Below are 18832 nucleotides of genomic sequence, written 5' to 3' on the forward strand. Positions count from 1 at the left end.
TTTGAATTATCCAGTTTTTTTAATTTAGTTTGAGAAAGGCATATAGTACCATTGCACTATTTCATCTAAAACAGGACTTATTTTATCTATAAACATGAATTCATTTTGGTTTTATTTATTTATTCATTTACTCTTTAAAATCTAACGCTTGGTTTTCTGAAAGGAAACAAGAACAGTATCCCCACTAAGAACAGAACAAAATAACAATAATCGAAGGTGGCCAAATCTCTTATTTAAAGTATTTTGTGAATGAAGTAAATTACCAGAGTTGATAGGGCCAGACCTTGCTTTGGTTTATGGAAGGTTGAATTTATTTTAAATGTAATTGGAAGTATTTAGTGGTTTGGGAAAGAAAACTGCAATTATTTAAAATTAAGTGAAATATGAAAATAGTCTTAAAATTACCTTGTCTTCATTATTTGTAATTCTTTGCAGTTCCTTAAAAATATGACTATTTTTGTACCATGCGAGATTAGATTTCATTCATAACTTAAAAACAATACTATAAAGAGAAAAAACTCTAGATCTTTGTTTCCCATCTGTAATGAGGTTGAATTAGATGTTTTAAAAGAACTTTTCCTATCTAAGAATCTGTGATTTTTGAAAATCCTGTTTCTTTTGGTTTCTACATATTTAAATTGCTACTGTTGAAAACCCAGTGAAATCCTTAGAGCAGTTCGACAGTATAGAAGAAGTCATTTTCCATAGTAAAAGTAAGTGTATCCCAGGTCTGTCTATAGGCTCCATGAGTTCATGCAGCTGTCAAAGTGAGGGGCTCTGGTCTCTTAAAATCATGGTTCAAGTATCAGCAGAGCAATTGCTGATTGGGATGATTATTCCTAATTCGGGATTGAGCCCGAAACCCAGGCATGTACTGTCACTGGGAATTGAATGAATCGTGGTCTCTTGGATCATAGGTTGCTCCTCTACCGCTCTGCCACACCAGCCAGGCTAGTTAGCTGTTTAAATGTTATGTTTTACCACTTTTCAAATTAACATTTCTTCCTCCTCTGTGGTGGATTCCATCCCTTTGTCCACCTTTTCACATTTACCTTCGCCAGGAATCTCCTCTTTGTCCCACCACTACTTCCATTTGCTTCTGTCCATATCCTGTCTGAGACCCTTGCCTAAATGTGCTCTTGGAATTAAGCCCTTTGATTCCATACCGGAAAAAATTGCTTTCTTTATAACTACCTTAGATAGCACTTTATTTATACCACTTTTATGGTGCTTTTTTGTTTATTTCATGTTTTGACATTTTTCACAATGTTATTTGTTTACATACCTTATTTCTCTCACAGGGTTTTATGCTAAGGAATAGGGAATAAGTGATTCATGTTTATGTCCCCTGTAGTGCTTGTCACAATGCCTAAAATGGAGTGAGGCTAAATAAATGATTATGAAATCGCAGATGAGGAAATGGTGGTCCAGAGAAGGGGAAGTGACTTGCTTAAAGTCACACAGCTAGTAAATGGCTGCATTTGGACTAGAAGGTATTGCTGGTGTTCTAAAAATAAATGCTGAGGATAGGAAAAATGTTTCTCTTCCAATGAGCAAATATTTTTCCGACTAACACAAGACAGTATAAAGAATGCTAATGTCATAAGCTACTAAAAACAAGTTCATCTTTAGCTTGTGGCTGTAGGAATGAGAAACCATCCATTGGATTTGCCAGTGCAGTTCACAGCCAGTGCTTGTGCCCTCAACTTAACACGCCAGGGCCTGGCCAGGGGAATGCCTGTTCGTCTGTTGTCAGAGGTCACCTGTCTACTTTTCAAGGCTCTGAAGAATTTCCCGCATTGCCAGCAGGTAATTTAAGTTGAATACTTGACTCTGCTTCTTACTTCAGGACAAATATATGAAAAATATGTATTATTTAGTTCTGACTTTTCATCCTGAGAGAGGGAGAGAAAGAGAGAGCAAGAGAATAGATAAGGAATTCATTTTTATTATAGAAAAAATAGGAAATATGGATAAGCAATATGGTTTAAATTTTAAAAGTTTCTCAGAAACCAGTTACCTGGAAATATCTTTTAACACTTTTGGTACATCCTTGTAGGCTTAACATTATTTGTGAAAATTAAATTGAATTGAGTCATAGATCTAAATATAAGAGTTAAAATCATAAAACTTCTAAAAGAAAACATAGAAAGTATTTGTGGCCTTGGATAGGCCAAGTTTTCTTAGGATACAAAAAGCACACATCATAAAAGTAAAATAAATTAGATTTCAACATATTAAACACACACACTGAAAAACACTGAAAAATGAAACGGTAAAGCCATGGACTAGGGAAAATGTTTATTATACAGGGTGGAACAAAAGTAGGTTTAGTTGTTCATATGGAAAATAATACAATAATTAATAATATAAGAATAAACTGTTTCATGTACTCACAACTGTAAACCTACTTTTGTCCCACCCTGTATATATGACAAGATCTTTTATCCAGAATATAAAGAACTCTTCATTCAGTAACATAAGACCAATTTTTAGAAAAGGCAAAAGATTTAAAAAGACATTTCACCGAAGAAGATAAGCAGATGACAAATGAGCACATGAAAAGATGCTTAGTATCTTCAGTCATCAGGGAATACAGATTAAAGCCACAATGAGTTATTATTGCACAACCCCTAGATTGGTTGAAATTAGAAGACTGACAATCTGAAGTGTTGGCAAGGTTAGGGAGCATCTGAAATTGTCATATATTGATGTTAAGAATGTAAAATGATACAACTATCAGTTCAACGGTCTTTAAAAGTTATACATACCCCTTCCATACTACCTAGTCATTCTACTCTTAGAGAATGAAAGCGTATATCCATGAAAGCACTTGTACACAACTGTTCATAGTATCTTTATTCATGATTCCCCCCAAACTGAAAACTTCCCAAGTGTTCAACAGCAGGTAAATAAACAAATTGTGATATATTCATACAAGGAAATACCGTTTGCAGTACAAAGAAATAAAGTACTGATTGAAGTATATGGATGAATCTCAAAAACACTGTATGCTGAGCAAAATAAGCCAGACACAAAAGAGTAGATACTATAAGATTCCATTTATGTGAAAACTTAGAACAGACTAATGTGTGATAACAGTGTAATTTTCCAGGGCTGGGGTTTGCAGGGCCAGGATTGATTAGAAGGGGCAAAGTGGAGCTCTTTGTGGTGGTATAGTTTTTTCCCCTTGATTTTGGTGGTGGTGTGGGGTAGTGGTTGCATGGCTATATAAATTTGTCAAATTAATGAAGTACGTACTTAAAATGGAAATTGATATTTAGTGATACAATAAGGAAGGTGGCTTTTCTTCATTAAAAAAATTTATTTCTACTTTCTCTCAAAAAGTTGGAAGATCCTTCTCAATTCAGTCTTAATTTCTGCATGGCAATCATCAGTTGGAGCTGAGTAACAATTGCCCTTACAAGAAAGCATGAATTCTCCAGTTTACCATAATTCCTACTACCCTATTATTTCACACTCAACCCTCTTCACTTGTTTATATTACTTCCTAGTTCCTGTTGGCATTTCAGGTTTATGCCTCTGCCTCATACATTATAATTTTGTCATACTGGCCTACTCATGGCTTTTCTCTTTCTTTCCTATCTGTAAAGGCCCAGTTCAACCCCTACTATTCTTAGGTAGAAAGTAGAAGCTCTAGCATAGTTATAAGATATGGTAAGGACACTTGGGTTAGGCTTCAAGTTATTGGTGGGTTAATAGATGGGTCAGGCTTCAAGTTATTGATTGGGACTGACATACATGAGGCCACTCTCCACATAGACCCCCTTCTTTGCCAAAAAACGTGTATGTGGGGGGGATTGTTCTTTAGGCAAAGCTGCATGTGATAGTTTATTGGTAAGATTAAATGAAGAACTTGGAGAGGGTCAGGTACACAGAAAGGCTCATTGGTAGCACCTTCCAAATGCTTAGAACCTTTACTTAGAATTGAGTACAGATTTACTCAGAATTAGTTTTCTTTATTCCCTTAAAGTTACAGAAGAATTGTCTTCTCTCCTTAACCAATTCCAGGATTCTTGTGGATGTTCCATTTGACAGGCAAGTATAAAACTTGGTCATTTGATTTTGGGGTATTGATCAGTGTTACTGTGAGCATTGTTGGCTTTTGGGTTATTAGCTTAGCAAGGGTCTGATTAAGGCTGGGATTAGGTGTTTGGGGAGAATGCTTTGTTGAGCCTCTTCCACAGAGGTGATTGGAAGTACCCTGCCTGCAAATGTTTCCAAAATGTGATTCCAGTTCAGGGCTTAAGAGTAATAGAAGCAGGAGCTCCAGAGAGTCAAACATACTTGGATTCTAGTTCTAGCCCTTTCATTATCTATGCATAAAGTTTCTCATTTGTAAAATAGTGACCCTTCTGAGGATTAGATATAGTAATGTTTGTAAAGTACTTACAACAGTGCCTAGCTTAAGAAGTATAGGCTGCTCTAAATATTAGTCATTATGTTTGTTATTATCTTATTGATAATAATTTTTTAAAAAAATATACCTTTATTGATTTCAGAGACAGGAAAGGAGAGGGGGAGAGAGAGAGAAACATCAATGATGAGAGAGTCATTGATTGAGCCCGCAACCCGGGCATGTGCCCTGACCAGGAATCAAACCCCGATCGCCTGGATCCCAGGTCAACACTCAACTGCTGAGCCACTCCCGGCTGGGAGATAATAATTTTTAAACAGTCCTCATCCTAGATCCCAGAGGGATTCCTCTTGAGGGCTTTGTAATCTCCCAGATTCATGAGTTCAAAAACATTTATAATAGTTGCTGCCAACAGCAGGAAAATTAAGCACAGGTTCACATGTAAAAGGCCTGTGATTTATGGGTGCTGGTGTGGGCTATGCCATTCTCAAATCTAACTGAAATGTGTGTTTAAAATGAGAGTTGATTTTTTAAAAAATACGATAGGGAAGGTGGTCCTCTTCATTTAAAAAAATCTGTGTTTCTTCGTTCTCTTGAAAACTTGGAACATCTTTCTCAGTTCAGGCTTCATGGCAATGATCAGAGCTGAGTAACAAATGCCCCTCTAAGAGGGCATGAATTCTCTCTAGCTAATTGATTTGTTTGCTGTGGCATTTTAGCACTGTCTACAGTTCAGATTACAAGTTACTACCTCGCGTGGAACTTTTCTTTTTCAGACTCATCATAGTAGAAACTGCTAAAAAATAAATCTTAAATTTGCCTGTCTGTCTTTGAATCCTGTGCATTTTGCTCACATTCTTATTTGCATGCTCTCCTTTTCTTCTTCTGATCTTTTTGCGAGTGCTCTTGGTTTTCATAGCTCAGGCTTTAGAATTTGAGACTATTTTTGTTACAGGATTTGTTGGGGTAGGCTAAGTGATTTCTTTTTTCCTCATAAACAGTTTTATAAACTTATTGTGAGAAAAATACTGCTTTTCAGGTTTGATGCTGCCAAATTTGTTATAAGATGGGTCTGTAAGCATGAAAACCCCAAGATGCAAACAATGGCAGTGAGCATCACCTCTATTCTAGCTTTGCAGGTAAGTGATTGCTAAAGGCAAGATCTCTTTGCCCTTAGTCTTGATGGAGCTTTGATGGAGATCTAATATTTCACTTTTGGCTTTTTGTTTGCTTATAGCTCTCACCTGAGCAAACTGCACAACTTAAAGACGAGCTCTTCATGGCAGTTAAGGTAGGTTGTATGTCACTTTTACAACTTTTTTTTTCAATGAAAGTAATTTATGAACATAGTTTATAAAATCAGATGATGTGATGGAAATTGAAATTGCCATTGAAATTGCTGGGAATGATAACAGGAATAGTGGTAGAGATGGAGAGATCAAGATACTGATATTGATAGAGAGCAAGTACTGAAAGTGACACAGAGGGAAGAATAGCACTGTAGTTCTCTGAGAAATAGTTTTAGGTAGTTCAGGCTTTAGATGAGAACAAACCATGTTTTCAGCCACTAGCCATAAGACCTTAGATAATTTACTTATCTCCTTTGTGCCTCAGATTCTTCATCTGAAAACTGGCTTCATCTGAAAATCAGGCATTTGTCATAGGAGTAATACTGTGTTTCAGTTATTTTGAGTATCAAAATAAAACCCATAAAGCATCTAACCGTGGGCTTGGCCACAGTTGTTACTTTCAGGGTCAGCCTCATGTACCCTGCTCCCTCACTTGTCTTGCTGCCCTTCACCCTATTGGCTGTCTAGATGATTGCTACCAGTGTTGTGTGCCATGCTTATATTATCTTGGCTCTCTCAGCTTTATTTTTGCAGTGAATTTTCTTGATACATTCTGTACTAGTTGGGTAAAATATTTGAGATTGTTTCATTCCTTCTGAAAAGAGACATTCTGATTTGTTTAGTGCTGTTATATTTTATGTATCTTTTCATTAACTGGTTTCTTGAAAATGGCTGTCCTTTTCCTCTCACATGACAGTCTAATATGCTTGAAAGAAAGCATAAATACCAGCTTACCTATGTCCGGAAATATTCAGACCTGAAATGATATGTTGGAATATTTGTTAAAGAGAGCCAGTGGTTTCTTTCAAACTATTAGGACATAATGGTTATAATATTAGTGTTATCCCCTAGCTATACTGATCTGTTCAGCAACCTTTTTCTTTGCCTGGCATATTCTTTCTCCCATCTTCTCTCTCTATATCTCCATTCCTTGCCTGGCTGACATCTTCATTTTCTTCTGTTTCAGTTCACGTATTACCTTTGTATGGAGGCTCCCCTCTCTCACGTTTTCTTTCGTTTTTCTTTTTAAAAAATATTGATTGCAGAGAGAGGAAGGGAGAGGGAGAGAGAGATAGAAACATCAGCGATGAGAGAGTCATTGACTGGCTACCTCCTGCATGCCCCCGACTTGGGATTGAATCTGCAACCTGGGCATGTGCCCTGACTGGGAATTGAACCGTGATCTCCTGAATCCTAGGTCAATGCTCAACCACTGAGCCACGCCCGGCTGGGCCCCCATGTTTTCTAAGTAAATTCTTTTATGTATTTCCTTCAGAGCATTTACCAAAACTTAAATTCATTTTATTTAGTTGAGAAAAACCAACTGTTTTTTGATCTCTCTTACCTGAATAAGTGTCTGACTTCCAGAAGATAATGACTAGACATTCTCAGTAAATGAATAATGGAAAGCTGAAATGTACTTGACTATAGGTTTATTAACAAGCACCAAGAACTAGATTAAAGTTCTCATTAAACTTAATTTTTTTTTACTTAATCCTCATAAAAACCCTGGGAGATAGGTGTAATTCATTTTATAAAGAGAAATGGATCACAAAGCTTTTAAGTAGTAAAACTCATTAGAACCCAGGTTTGATGCTACAGCTTGTCTTAACTGTTACTTTCCTTCTAATGGAATTGATTTTCCTTCTAGTCATTAGGGCATCTAACTCCCTATCTCTTTGTTTGTAGGAACTTCTAGCAATAGTGAAACAAAAGACTGCTGAGAATTTAGATGATGTCACCCTCTTGTTTACTTTGAAAGCACTTTGGAATCTTACAGATGAGTCTCCAGCTGCATGCAAGCACTTTATGGAAAATCAAGGATTGGCAGTCTTTATCCAAGTCTTGGAGGTGGGAATTCAAGATTGAGTTTATATGTAAAGTTCTTTTCTTCATGATAAAGTAACCTATATATTCTTTTGACAGACTTTTTCAGGGTCAGCAATACAAAGCAAAGTACTTGGTCTTTTGGTAAGGTTTTGTTTTGAGTTAATTCTAATTACTTAAAAAATCAGAAAACTAACATTTATGTAGTACCTACTATATGCTAGGCACTTTGTAAGCATTGACATGCATTAAGTCGTTTAATCTTCACCTTATTCCTATAAAGTAAATACCATTATATAGCAGTCATCTATTGCTGTGAACAGACTATAGCTCATTAAAACCACAGCCATTTTATTGACTTATGAATCTGTGGGTCAACAGTTTGAACTCAGTTCAGCTGTATCGTGCTGGTCTCACGTGGAGTTACTAATGCTGCTGCAGTCATCTGGTGGCTCAGCTAGGGCTTAGGGCTAGATGAGAATGCAGCTTAACTGGCACTTTGAATGTAGCTTTGTGAGGCCTCAAAGAAGAGGACCCAGCTAAGCCATGCCTGGGCTCTTGACCCACAGAAACTGTGAGAGAAAAATGTGTGTTGCTTTAAGCCACTGTCTTTGTGGCAGTATGTTACAGAGCATAGAAAATGAACGTAATATACAAAATAAAGAAAATATAACCTGCCTTTAATTGTTACTGTTATACTTCAAGCTAATATGACATATAGTAGGCCCCCAGGAATGTTTAGTATTTGAGTCAGGCCTGGGTGTATATTCTAGTTCAACCAGGTATTAGTGTTAACCTGACAAGTTAGTCTTCCTGAATGTCAGTTTTCTTTGTATGACTATTTTGAAAAGATTAAATGAGATAAGGTAGATAAAAGGACATTATTGTCTATCTAGTACAGTGCCTGGCACATAGTAAGTGCTAACTCAGTTATTATTGCTGATCATCATCATCAGGGGGTGGGATTGTGGGTATTAGGCTTAATTGAGAGGGAGCAGGATGGGACTTAAGTGTTCTCAATGTATTTGAGCTGAACACTAGAAGAGGGAGAGGAGCCAGTTACTGATTCTCTCCTCCTTTCCTGTTCCTGATATTCTCTACTCCATTTGACCTGTAGAACAATGTAGCTGAAGTCAGAGAACTCTCTTCCAAGCTGGTGACCAAAGATGTGGTGAAGCAGATCAGCATCTTGCTCCATAGCAAAGCAATGGAAGTCAGCTATTTTGCTGCTGGCGTCATAGCCCACCTGACATCTGACAAACAGCCCTGGATGTCCTGTGACCTTCAGAGGAGTGCTCTTCTCCAGGATCTGGTACAAGAGCCATTCCTCTACAAAACCCTGCATAATCTCCTCTTACTGAAAACTTGCTTTTCTAGATACAAGAGTTTTAGAAGCATGTATTCATTGTAGAAAGTAGGAAACAGAAAAGTATAATGAAAATAGTGTACTTCACCTGTACCCTACCCTCCAAAGCTAATCTCTATTAACATTTTGTTGCATTTCTTCTGATATTTTTCTTTTATAAAAAAGTTATACATGCAAGCATTGCGTTTATCTTATTCCAGTTCTCTTTCCCACATTCAGCTCTTTTTAAAGCTATTTCTTGTGGTATTTACCTCCATATCGCTAAATGATATGTTGCTCTTTCTTGACTTTGTGGTTTTAGGCGTTATCTATCAATTCATTTTCCCACTCTGAAAAATGAAGATTCTTTTTCTCACTCTCATCCCAGGATATTCCTTTACTATCATCCTGGGGATTCTTTTTGCCTCTCTAGTATTGGATTTCCTGTTACCTTTATTGTGTGCCTTGTTTTTGGTGTAGAAGCTACCCTCTAGTAGATTCCTAAGAAGAGATGCATGAAATATAAAATTTGAGACCTTACTTGTTTGAAAAGGTCTTCACCTTTAGTTGATCAAATAAATGGCTGAGTATAGAATTTTAGTTTTGAAATATTTTCCCTTCAGAACTTTTAAGTGATTGATCTGTTGTCTTTTACTTCTTGGTATCACCATTGAGAAGTCCCTTGCATTTTCCTTTGGGAGCTTTAAGATTTTTGTTCTCAGTGTTTGGAAAACATAATGATGCCCTCTTAGTGTGGTTCATCTGTTATGTTTGTCTAGTTAGGGCTCTGGAAGCTCATTTCCTTCAGTTCTAGGAAATTTCTTCCTCCCTTCCTTCTTTTCTACCATCCCTCTCTCCCACTCCTTTTTTTGGGGATGTTGGCCCCACCAGACTCATCTATTTTCCTATTCATCTTTTTCTTTAAAAATCTTTTTCAGCTTCTATTGGATTTTGCATTTCTGCTGTTATATTTTTAATTTCCAAGAACCCCTATTATCTCTTCAAAGGTATTGATAGTTTGGGGTTTTAAGATTTTTTTTTCTTTCTCCAAGGTCTGCTTTTCCTATTTTTGTTTCTTGATGTTACAGATTTTCTTAGTGTATGGTGATCCTCAGCTGTCCATTCATATCTAAGAGTGGGGCTGTTTGGAAGCTGTGTGCCAATAGATGGAACTTGTCAACTATGGGCTTTATAGAGTGATCTGGATTAGTGGTGCCTCAGTGTCAGTGTCATTAGATCTTTTGTCTTGAACTGATTGGGATTTATCTGAAGACGAATCTTCTGATTGAAAACTATAAGCTTGACTGCCAGCAGTCTGAAAGCCCATTAGAGGAAGAGAGTTGATGGCAGCAGAGTCTCAGCTTTTATTTATTTATTTATTTATTTATTTATTTATTTATTTATTTATTTACTGAAAACAAGTTCTATTTAAATAAGGGTTTAAATACATTACATAACATTAAAACTGAAGGGGGGAAAAATTCCTCAAAATCAGTTTGTTACTTCACATGGCATTGGGCAGCTGTTGCTCGTAAGTTGCAAGCTCTATAGCTAGCTACACAACTGACACATCAGTTTGAAATTTGTTCCCTTGTCAAAAGTTTTAATTCTGATGGAAAGTTGGCCTCAAATTCTGGTGTTTGGACATCAATTAGCTGGAGTATGTATGGTCACAAAGACCTTAGCGGTAAGCCAGATATCCTTATCACCTCACTAGAGGGAAGGTGGCTGCTCTAAGTTCCACCCACCTGCTCAGGCTGGAGATCTTTGACTACCGAAGGCTCACTCTAGTGGTACAGATGCTTTGGCTGCCTTACCCCTCTCCTCTCAGCTTCACTGAAGGCTGCTCAGGTGGTGACATTCTCTGAGGACAGGGAACTCTTGTGAGGAGCTGTCTGTGATCTTGGGGCTCTGGGCTTGGCTGAAACATCATGTTAATTGCTTTGTTTCAGGCTGGACACTGCTAGGCGCCTACTGATTGACCTCTTTAAATGAGGGACTACAAGAGTAGACAGCACGGCTCTTTTCAGTTTATTGCATGAAGGAGTTACACTGGTCCAAATTAAAAGCAGACCCCAAATGGTTACATTATACAAGCTGTGAGGTTTTTAAACTTGTGACAAGGGACAGAAGGGAAATTCTACTCATTGCAAGGAAATCCTCACTTATGCTTCAGTGAGCCAAAAGCACTTAAAACCCATGAATCTTCAGCTGATCGTCCTTAGTCAGTCTAGTCTCTACAAAGAACTGGCATATGTTCTTGAACTGGTCACCCTGCAGCTGAATTACTTCTCCATATTCTGGATGCTCAATTATAGTACCACTGCAGGCAAATTTCTTCTTAAAAGCCTTCACTAGTTTCTTTTTATCATAATCATCAGCGATCCCTTGGACAGTATAAGGTCTTCCTGCCATTTCTCTGTTGAATTCTTACAGGGATATAACCCTCAGTGCCAGCAGGAAGCAGATCATCACCCTTACTTGCATCAGCAAAGGGGTCGAAAGAGTGGAGGTTCTGGATAGCAGGCATAGGGTACGATTCCTTTTCCTCGGTGGAAATGGCCTGCAGAAGGCTGCGGTGGGAGAAGGCGGGCGGGGGGGGGGGCCCAAGCATCGGGAAGTGAGGAGGGCTCAAGTGGGAGGTTGCTGAGTCCTTGGCGGCTGCTCAGTCACTGGGGCCTCAGCATTTTATATTTAGATTGTCACTTCAGCCTCCTGTTTTTAGCATGGTACTCCCACCCTGAATTGTTCATGGATTGCCCAGTACAGGAGCATGGGAGAGGAGATCTAGGAGTCTTGATTTTTTTGGTACTTTCAACCAGTCCTTAGTTTTTAACCCCACCTCTGAAGTTCCTGGTGTGCCAAATTTTTAAGTCTCTTGGGGGGGTCTATTGAATCAGTTATTCTTTTCCTTTTGCTTTGTTCTTTGTGTGTTTGCCTTTTATTTTAAAGCATTAGTATTCTGTACACGGCATTTAGGAAAGGAGCGGATGCATGCTCAGTTCTCCATCTTTAAACAGAAGCCCCTTTTTATTGCATTGTTTTCCACATGACTCTTCATATTCTACATATGTAATGGTTTACCTAATTGATATTTTGGCAAGAAAGTGTACTTAAACTTGGGTAATCATGCCTGTATTTTGAAAATTTAGGTTGTTTTACATATATGTAATTATAAGTGAAACAGCCTATTATGATCTTTTAAAAATGACGGAATACTAGAATCCTTGTTTCTCTTTTTGTGTAGTATGCAACCATCCAGAATTGGCCAAGTTCAAGTTGTAAGATGACAGCATTGGTGACCTACAGGTAATTTCACGGTGGTGTAGTGCTTTTTTTAAAGCTTGTCCTCAGTCAACTCACTGTGTAGAGGCTATGGCACAGTGATCAAATACTAGAGTTAAATAGGTTTGTGTTCAAATCCTATTTCTTTGTGATATTGGGAAATCACTTTTAGAAAACTTCTTAGACTCACTTTTCCTCATCTCTAAAATGAGGCTGACTGTGCAAGATGAAATGAGATATTGAATGCATAGAGTGCCTAATACAGAATGCAATTTCTTATTTTTTTAAAGTTTTTCTATCAATTTTGAGAGAGAGCGAGAGAAACATCGATTCTTATTGCACTTATTTATGCATTTATTGGTTGGTTCTCATATGTGCCCAGACCAGGGATCAAACCCACAACCTTGGCCTATTGGGATGATGCTCTAACCCAACTGAGCTACCCAGCCAGGGCCAAAAATGCAATTTCTTAAATGCTGGCTCCCATTATATTTTTAGTAATACATCTGTCTCAGTGAGGAATTGACTGGGGAAAGTGTTGAAAATTTTTCTAATATCCCTGATGTTAGACTGAATTCTGAATGAACATCTTCTTTGTACCTTTTTAGATCTTTCAAGGCATTTTTCCCACTCCTTGGCAACTTCTCTCAACCAGAGGTTCAGCTCTGGGCACTATGGGCTATGTATCATGTCTGCAGTAAAAACCGTATGTATTCAAAACAATAGTTTTGCAGATATTTTTTAGTATAATGATTAAGTTCAATATAGAATTTGGAAAAACTGTTCACCTGTGTCCTTGAATTTAACTCCTTTTAAAAAGAAAATGAAACAATGTTTTTATTAGTTTAATAACGCAACAAAATTATAATATATTTGGGGGTGAATGTCAAACAACATAGAAAGTGCCTATCTCCCACGGGCAAGCACTGTGAATAATTTGATAGCTGTCCGGAGCATTTCAGATCTTGCTTCCTGGCATATGTTGTCAGTTTGACTCAAACTTTAACAAATTAAAATAAAAATTGATAACTACAGCTGTTCTTCTAGATACTTTTCTGTATACATACTATAGTGAGTATGTACTATATATGAATATGATAATGTTTTTAAACAAAATGGGCTCATTCTGTGCATTTTGTTATACAGCTTGCTCTTTTTACTCAGCAGTTTATCACGAATACTCTTCCCCTAGTGATACATAGATCTATCTGTCTCTTTGTAATTCATGCTTTGTTGGGGGCTGGTTGGGTCAGGAGTTGTTTCCCAGCCAGATGAAATGTTTTGCTGTTTTAAATTCCCCTTTGAGAAGTTTTAGCATATATATTTTGCTAAGGATAATTGTAAAATTTTTGGCTTTTATTATAAAAGGAATATAGGATATAATTTCATACTAAAAAACCAAGAGGTAACTTTTAGAATTAAAGGTTTAGCTAGCAGCAAAAGCATACAATATCTCAAGATACCTTTGACAAGTAATGAGACCTATATGCAGAAAACTATGAGAAAAAACTTAAAAGCCTGAAATAATTATGAGACATACTTTATTCCTAGGTGGAAAGACTTAAGGTACAGACATCAATTTTTTTCAAATTATAGATATAATACAATTGAAGTGTATGAGGAAGAGATGAGGGATCTGAAAATCTAAAGTTAATCTGATTTAATAAAAAGGAAAGAACTGAACAAGAAAAATGGTTTGTTTTAAGAGCGTCTCTTTAAATTAAAAAAAAATACTGTGAATGGTGCTTTTATAGGAATAAATACAGGCAGATCATTCGGTCAGAATGGCCCTGAAACAGACTACTATATTGAGTTACAACAGCAGTAACTATAACAACAACTAGAACTTAGTTGAGTACTTACAGTGCAGACTGTGTAACCTCTTTATAAGTAACTCATTTAATCCTCACAGTTAGAAGAGGGTAGCCTTATTATTATTCATCTGTTTTAGACGAGAAAATAAGTAAATTGCAAAGGTAAACAGCAAGCAACTGGCAAAGCCAGGGTTGTGACCTAGTGATCTGACTCAGAATCACCACTATTAATTAGGCCGCTTAGTATTTTCTTCAATATGTGGATATAATAATTCATTGAACTGGTCACTTTTAGATGGACATTATTTTCAGTTTTTTCTATTGCAAACAGTGGTTCAATGAATATATGTATGTATGTGTATATATGTGTGTATGAATAACGACATATGTATGTATGTGTACAGATGTACAACATACACATAATAGTAAAACTAGGGGAAAATGCATGTGTGGTAAAAGTATTTAAAAAATTGCTTGGTGCCCAGCTGGGCGTGGCTCGGGTTGAGCATCGTTTGACCTAGGATCCAGGTGATTGAGGTTCAGTGCCTGGTCAGGGCACATGCACAGATTGCAGGCTCAATCCCCAGTGGGGGGCGTGCAAGAGGCTGCCAGTCAATGACGACTTTCATCACTGATGTTTCTGTTTCTTTCTCTCTCTCTCTCCCCCTTTCTCTGAAATCAATAAAAATACATTTTAAAAATAATAAAAAATAAACAATTGCTTGGCTCATAGTGTAAGCATAGTATACATAGCATTTGTTAAATGAGTAAGTGCTTGAGTTAATCTGTGGAATACTTAGAATTGTTAAATTCAAATATTATGAATATTTATAAGTTTGATAGGCATTGCTAAATTGTCCTCTTAAGAGTTGATTACCAATTTGCAATCCTGTCAGCAGTGTATGAGGGCTTGCCAGTGTCCTTATATTCTTGCAAAAACAATGTTTAATTGAACTTTTTGATCTTTGCCAATCAAAGGTGAAAATGATAGTCTCAGTTGACATTTATTTTAAGTGAGGTTAACCATCTTTTCTTATATTTAAGTCAATCCTTTTCCTTGATTTGTCTGTTGATATCCTTTGTTCATTTTTTGTCTATTGTTGATTGTCCTTTTTCTTTTTAATTTCAGGGAAGTCTTTCAAATATTTTTTCCCAGTTTATTGTCTTGATTTTGTTCGTTGTGTTTATAGGTCAGTCTTTTATTGCCTTTGGATTTCAGGTGATGGTTACACTTTCTAAAATTGTTGAAAATTCTCAGTCATTTTAAAAAAAAAATACTACCCTTCCCAGAGTCTTTCCATTCTTTTATTGAGAAACATCTGTCAGAAGTATCTTATAATTTCTCTCATTTTGTCCTACACATCTCGTAACCTCACTTATTTTTATTTTATTTTTAATTGAAGTATACTAAACATACAGTATTGTATTAGTTTCAGGTATACAGTATGGAAATTCAACATTTAAATACCTTGCAAAATGGTTTCCATGTTAAGTAGCCATCTGTCACCATATAAGTTTATTTTAATATTAACTATATTCCCTATGTTGTATGTTATATTCCTGTGACCTAATTATTTTATAACTGGAATTTTGACTCTTTTGACTCTCTAATCCCCTGAGTCTGTTTCAGTTTTATTTTGGTTTTTTGCTTTTTAGATCCCACATATAAGTGAAACTATGGTATTTGTCTTTCTCTGTTCAACTTATTTCACTTAGCATAATACTAAGGCCATCCATGTTGTCACAAATGGCAAGATTTCATTCTTTTTTAAAAAAACTATTCTTGAAGAAGTGGCCTAATGTTGGAGATATCCTGTGGAGTTCAGCAGTGCAATTCCCTCTGACTCCCAGAGCCAGGTCCCCCAGGGGTGTCCCCTGTATGGGCTGCATGAACCCATCTGTTGTGCCGGGCCACGACTTCTGCAAGTGCACTGGTGTTTGGGGTGGCCCCTAGTGTGGCTGGCTGCAAGGCATGGCTGTGACTGCTATGGGCGTGCTGATTGGGCAGGTTGTAACCTTTTATATTTTTATATTTGTTACACTTTGAGGAGGTTTTTTGTTTTGTTTCTAATGTTTTTATTGATTTCAAAGGAAGGGAGAGGGAAAGATAGAAACATCAATGATGAGAGAGAATCATCGATTGGCTGCCACCTACCTGCCTCCTGCTGGGGATTGTGCCTGCACTATTACTATGTTACTGAAACAGACAGTCCCTTTCAGCCCCAGAATAGCTGCAGGTTAGGTTATGCACTTTAGGTGTTTTGTTCTCTGTGTCTGGCTTCTGGACATATCTTTACTTTGTACATTCAACTATGTATTTAAATATTTTTCGGTTATATTTTATCCAGCATCTGGTGTTTTCAGCTTATCTAGCTCATCGTATTGCCTGAACCTGAAATGTGTATTAGTTTTGTAATAAAAGATGTTCTTGTTCTTATCCCTTTTTGCTAAGATTAGAGATATATGAAACATGGAGTTGTCTGGAAGCAAACATACTAAAATAATGTATGTCACTACACAAGCCAAACATTATTAAGTTTTGACCTATTTCTTTTGAATTGACTCATTTTAGGTTACTTCCTATGTCAAAGGGCTTAAACCTTTGTATCCTTTCTTCAAAAAGGTGAATGTGGTGACTTGGGAATATTTAAAATAGCAAATTATCCATCAAGTTTTTTCGCTTAATTTTCTTTCAGCCAGCAAATACTGCAAAATGTTAGTTGAAGAAAAAGGATTGCAGCTTTTGTGTGACATCCAGGAGCACAAGGAGGCAGACCCCCAAGCACAGCAGATTGCAACCTCCATTCTGGATGACTTCAGAATGCACTTCATGAATTATCAGAGACTCCCTTTGTGTTGAATGCTCTTTTTAACCTAAGGAGTCTCAGATGTGCTCTTTGTTCATCAAGGGCAGGCACATCTTCCATCCTGTCAGCCACTGAATGTTGAAACCCATTGTTGGAGTTTGTATGTTAGCCAACTTTTATTTATTTATTTATTTTATTAATCCTCACCTGAGGATATTTTTCCATTGATTTTTAGAGAGTGGAAGGGAAGGAGGGGGAGAGAGAGAGAGAAACTTCCGATGTGAGAGAGACACATGGATTGGCTGCCTCCTGCAAGCTCCCCAGCCAGAGCTGGGGATTGAACCTGCAACTCAGGTACGTGCCCCTGACCAGGAATCAAACCCTCAACCCTTCGGTGTGCAGGCCAACGCTTAATGACTGAGCCACACTGGCCAGGGAGGCCATCTTTTATTGATGGTGTTCTGTAAGTTACCGAAGGTTGCATTTTATGATGGCCATAACCCTAAATCAAGTTGGAATCGTTCTGAGAATACTCCTTCAGCAATTTTGAAAAATCAAGCCCTGGACTCTGGGAAGACCTGTGAGCTTGTGTTGAAACACCTATGTCAGTAACTTTTGTCTATAAGTAGATACCAAAGTACATTCCACTGTGCGGTGGAGGAAAGAGAAATATAATTTTTGCAATTTTTGATATTCTTCTTGTGGCCCTTTCCCCTCCAACTTTACACATTAGACTGAGTGGCATAATGTTCTGTGTATGTGGGCATGCTGAAGGGGCGTGGTGGGACTTAGGACTGAAAATAGTGTGTAGATAGAAGGGTGTATGGGAATTGTTAATCTCAATCCCTCAAATTTTTTTTTTAAACTTCCTGATTATAATTTTTTTTTCTTTTTTTAATATATTTTTATTGATTTCAGAGAGAGGAAGGAAGAGGGAGAGAGAAACATCAATGATAGTCATTGATCAGCTGTCTCCTCCACTTCGAGCCAGGAACCTGGGCATGTGCCCTGACTGGGAATTGAACCCCGATCTCCTGGATCCTAGGTTGATGCTCAACCACTGAGCCATGCCCAGCCTGCCTCAAATTTTTTTTTTTTAATTTGTAACATATTGTGATTTATTTTATCATTCTCAATACTCATTTCGTACTTATGAGTCAAAATTTCCAATTTTCTTTCCTTACAAAAGTTCCCCCCAATTTTATCAACTTCAGATACCATAAATTTGAATCCACCCCAGCACTAGAGATTATAATTAACATACTTTTGTCTGCTCTGCTCCTTGATATAAAGGAGAAGCTGATTCTGAGAGAGAAATTCAGCATCAAGTCACATTCAGGCACTAGAGAGACAGCAGGTAAAATCTGTGTCACCAAATGAGAGTGGAGTTTTAAGTCCTCAAAAACTGAGTGGTCTGTGGACTTGAAATGATGGTCCTGCCCCATTTCTTTGTCTCATCAGTTAGGCTGGAAGATGAGATTTACTATCCACTCCACCTGGTGGAAGGTATGAAAGGGATATGTTTCTCCTCTGCACAATTTCAAATGCAAGAGGGCTCTGTTCTGAGTCATCGCTGATGACTGGGGGTCAAATTTTTAATAGGAGTAGAACTGTGACCAAAACTGAGGAAAATAAAGAGCCACAAAAAGACTTTGCCAAAGATTTCAAGAGGTGGTCTTACCTACCATGGTGACAAGAAAAATATGAACTTTTCTGAGAACCAGCCTCAATCACAGTATAAACTGTCAGAATCTTGTGTCCTTGCAAACCCCCTTTGTGTCCTTGCAAACACCTGTAGAATAGAGTATGTATTCATTTCTTGCCTTACTATTGACAACTAACAGACCATGTTTATCATTCATGTGTTTTAAGTTTTTCAAAGAACAAAAATAAATTCCTCTTTTATTAGTAGCATAAAGACTAGAATTTTATTCTCTTCCCTGGCCACACTCTTAACTGGAGTGCTATGTGCCATCTTTTGGAATCAAATGAGACTTATTCTAAACCATATTCCAAACTATTGCTTA

The 18832-nt window shown here is 37.3% G+C and overlaps 1 protein-coding gene and 1 pseudogene across 2 annotated transcripts in view; one reads left to right on the forward strand and one right to left on the reverse strand.

Annotated features, from left to right (window-relative positions):
• The window catches only part of ZYG11A (zyg-11 family member A, cell cycle regulator), a 30350-nt gene extending 12628 nt beyond the window's left edge, over window positions 1-17722 (forward strand). The window contains exons 5-14 of the mRNA XM_081145709.1: window positions 1633-1809; window positions 3995-4059; window positions 5418-5517; window positions 5616-5669; window positions 7417-7578; window positions 7654-7698; window positions 8672-8866; window positions 12147-12208; window positions 12793-12890; window positions 16695-17722. Coding sequence (XP_081001835.1) covers window positions 1633-1809; window positions 3995-4059; window positions 5418-5517; window positions 5616-5669; window positions 7417-7578; window positions 7654-7698; window positions 8672-8866; window positions 12147-12208; window positions 12793-12890; window positions 16695-16858 — 1122 coding nt within the window. The 3' untranslated portion in view covers window positions 16859-17722. The remainder of the gene's footprint in view (window positions 1-1632; window positions 1810-3994; window positions 4060-5417; window positions 5518-5615; window positions 5670-7416; window positions 7579-7653; window positions 7699-8671; window positions 8867-12146; window positions 12209-12792; window positions 12891-16694) is intronic.
• Window positions 10970-11485, reverse strand: LOC308561133 (eukaryotic translation initiation factor 1 pseudogene; annotated as a pseudogene). The gene has a single exon. The product of its transcript is annotated as a eukaryotic translation initiation factor 1 pseudogene (transcript).
• Window positions 17723-18832: the final 1110 nt, after the last annotated feature.

This window comes from Miniopterus schreibersii (assembly GCF_964146895.1).
Source record: "Miniopterus schreibersii genome assembly, chromosome: 8".
NCBI classification, from domain to species: Eukaryota; Metazoa; Chordata; class Mammalia; order Chiroptera; family Miniopteridae; genus Miniopterus; species Miniopterus schreibersii.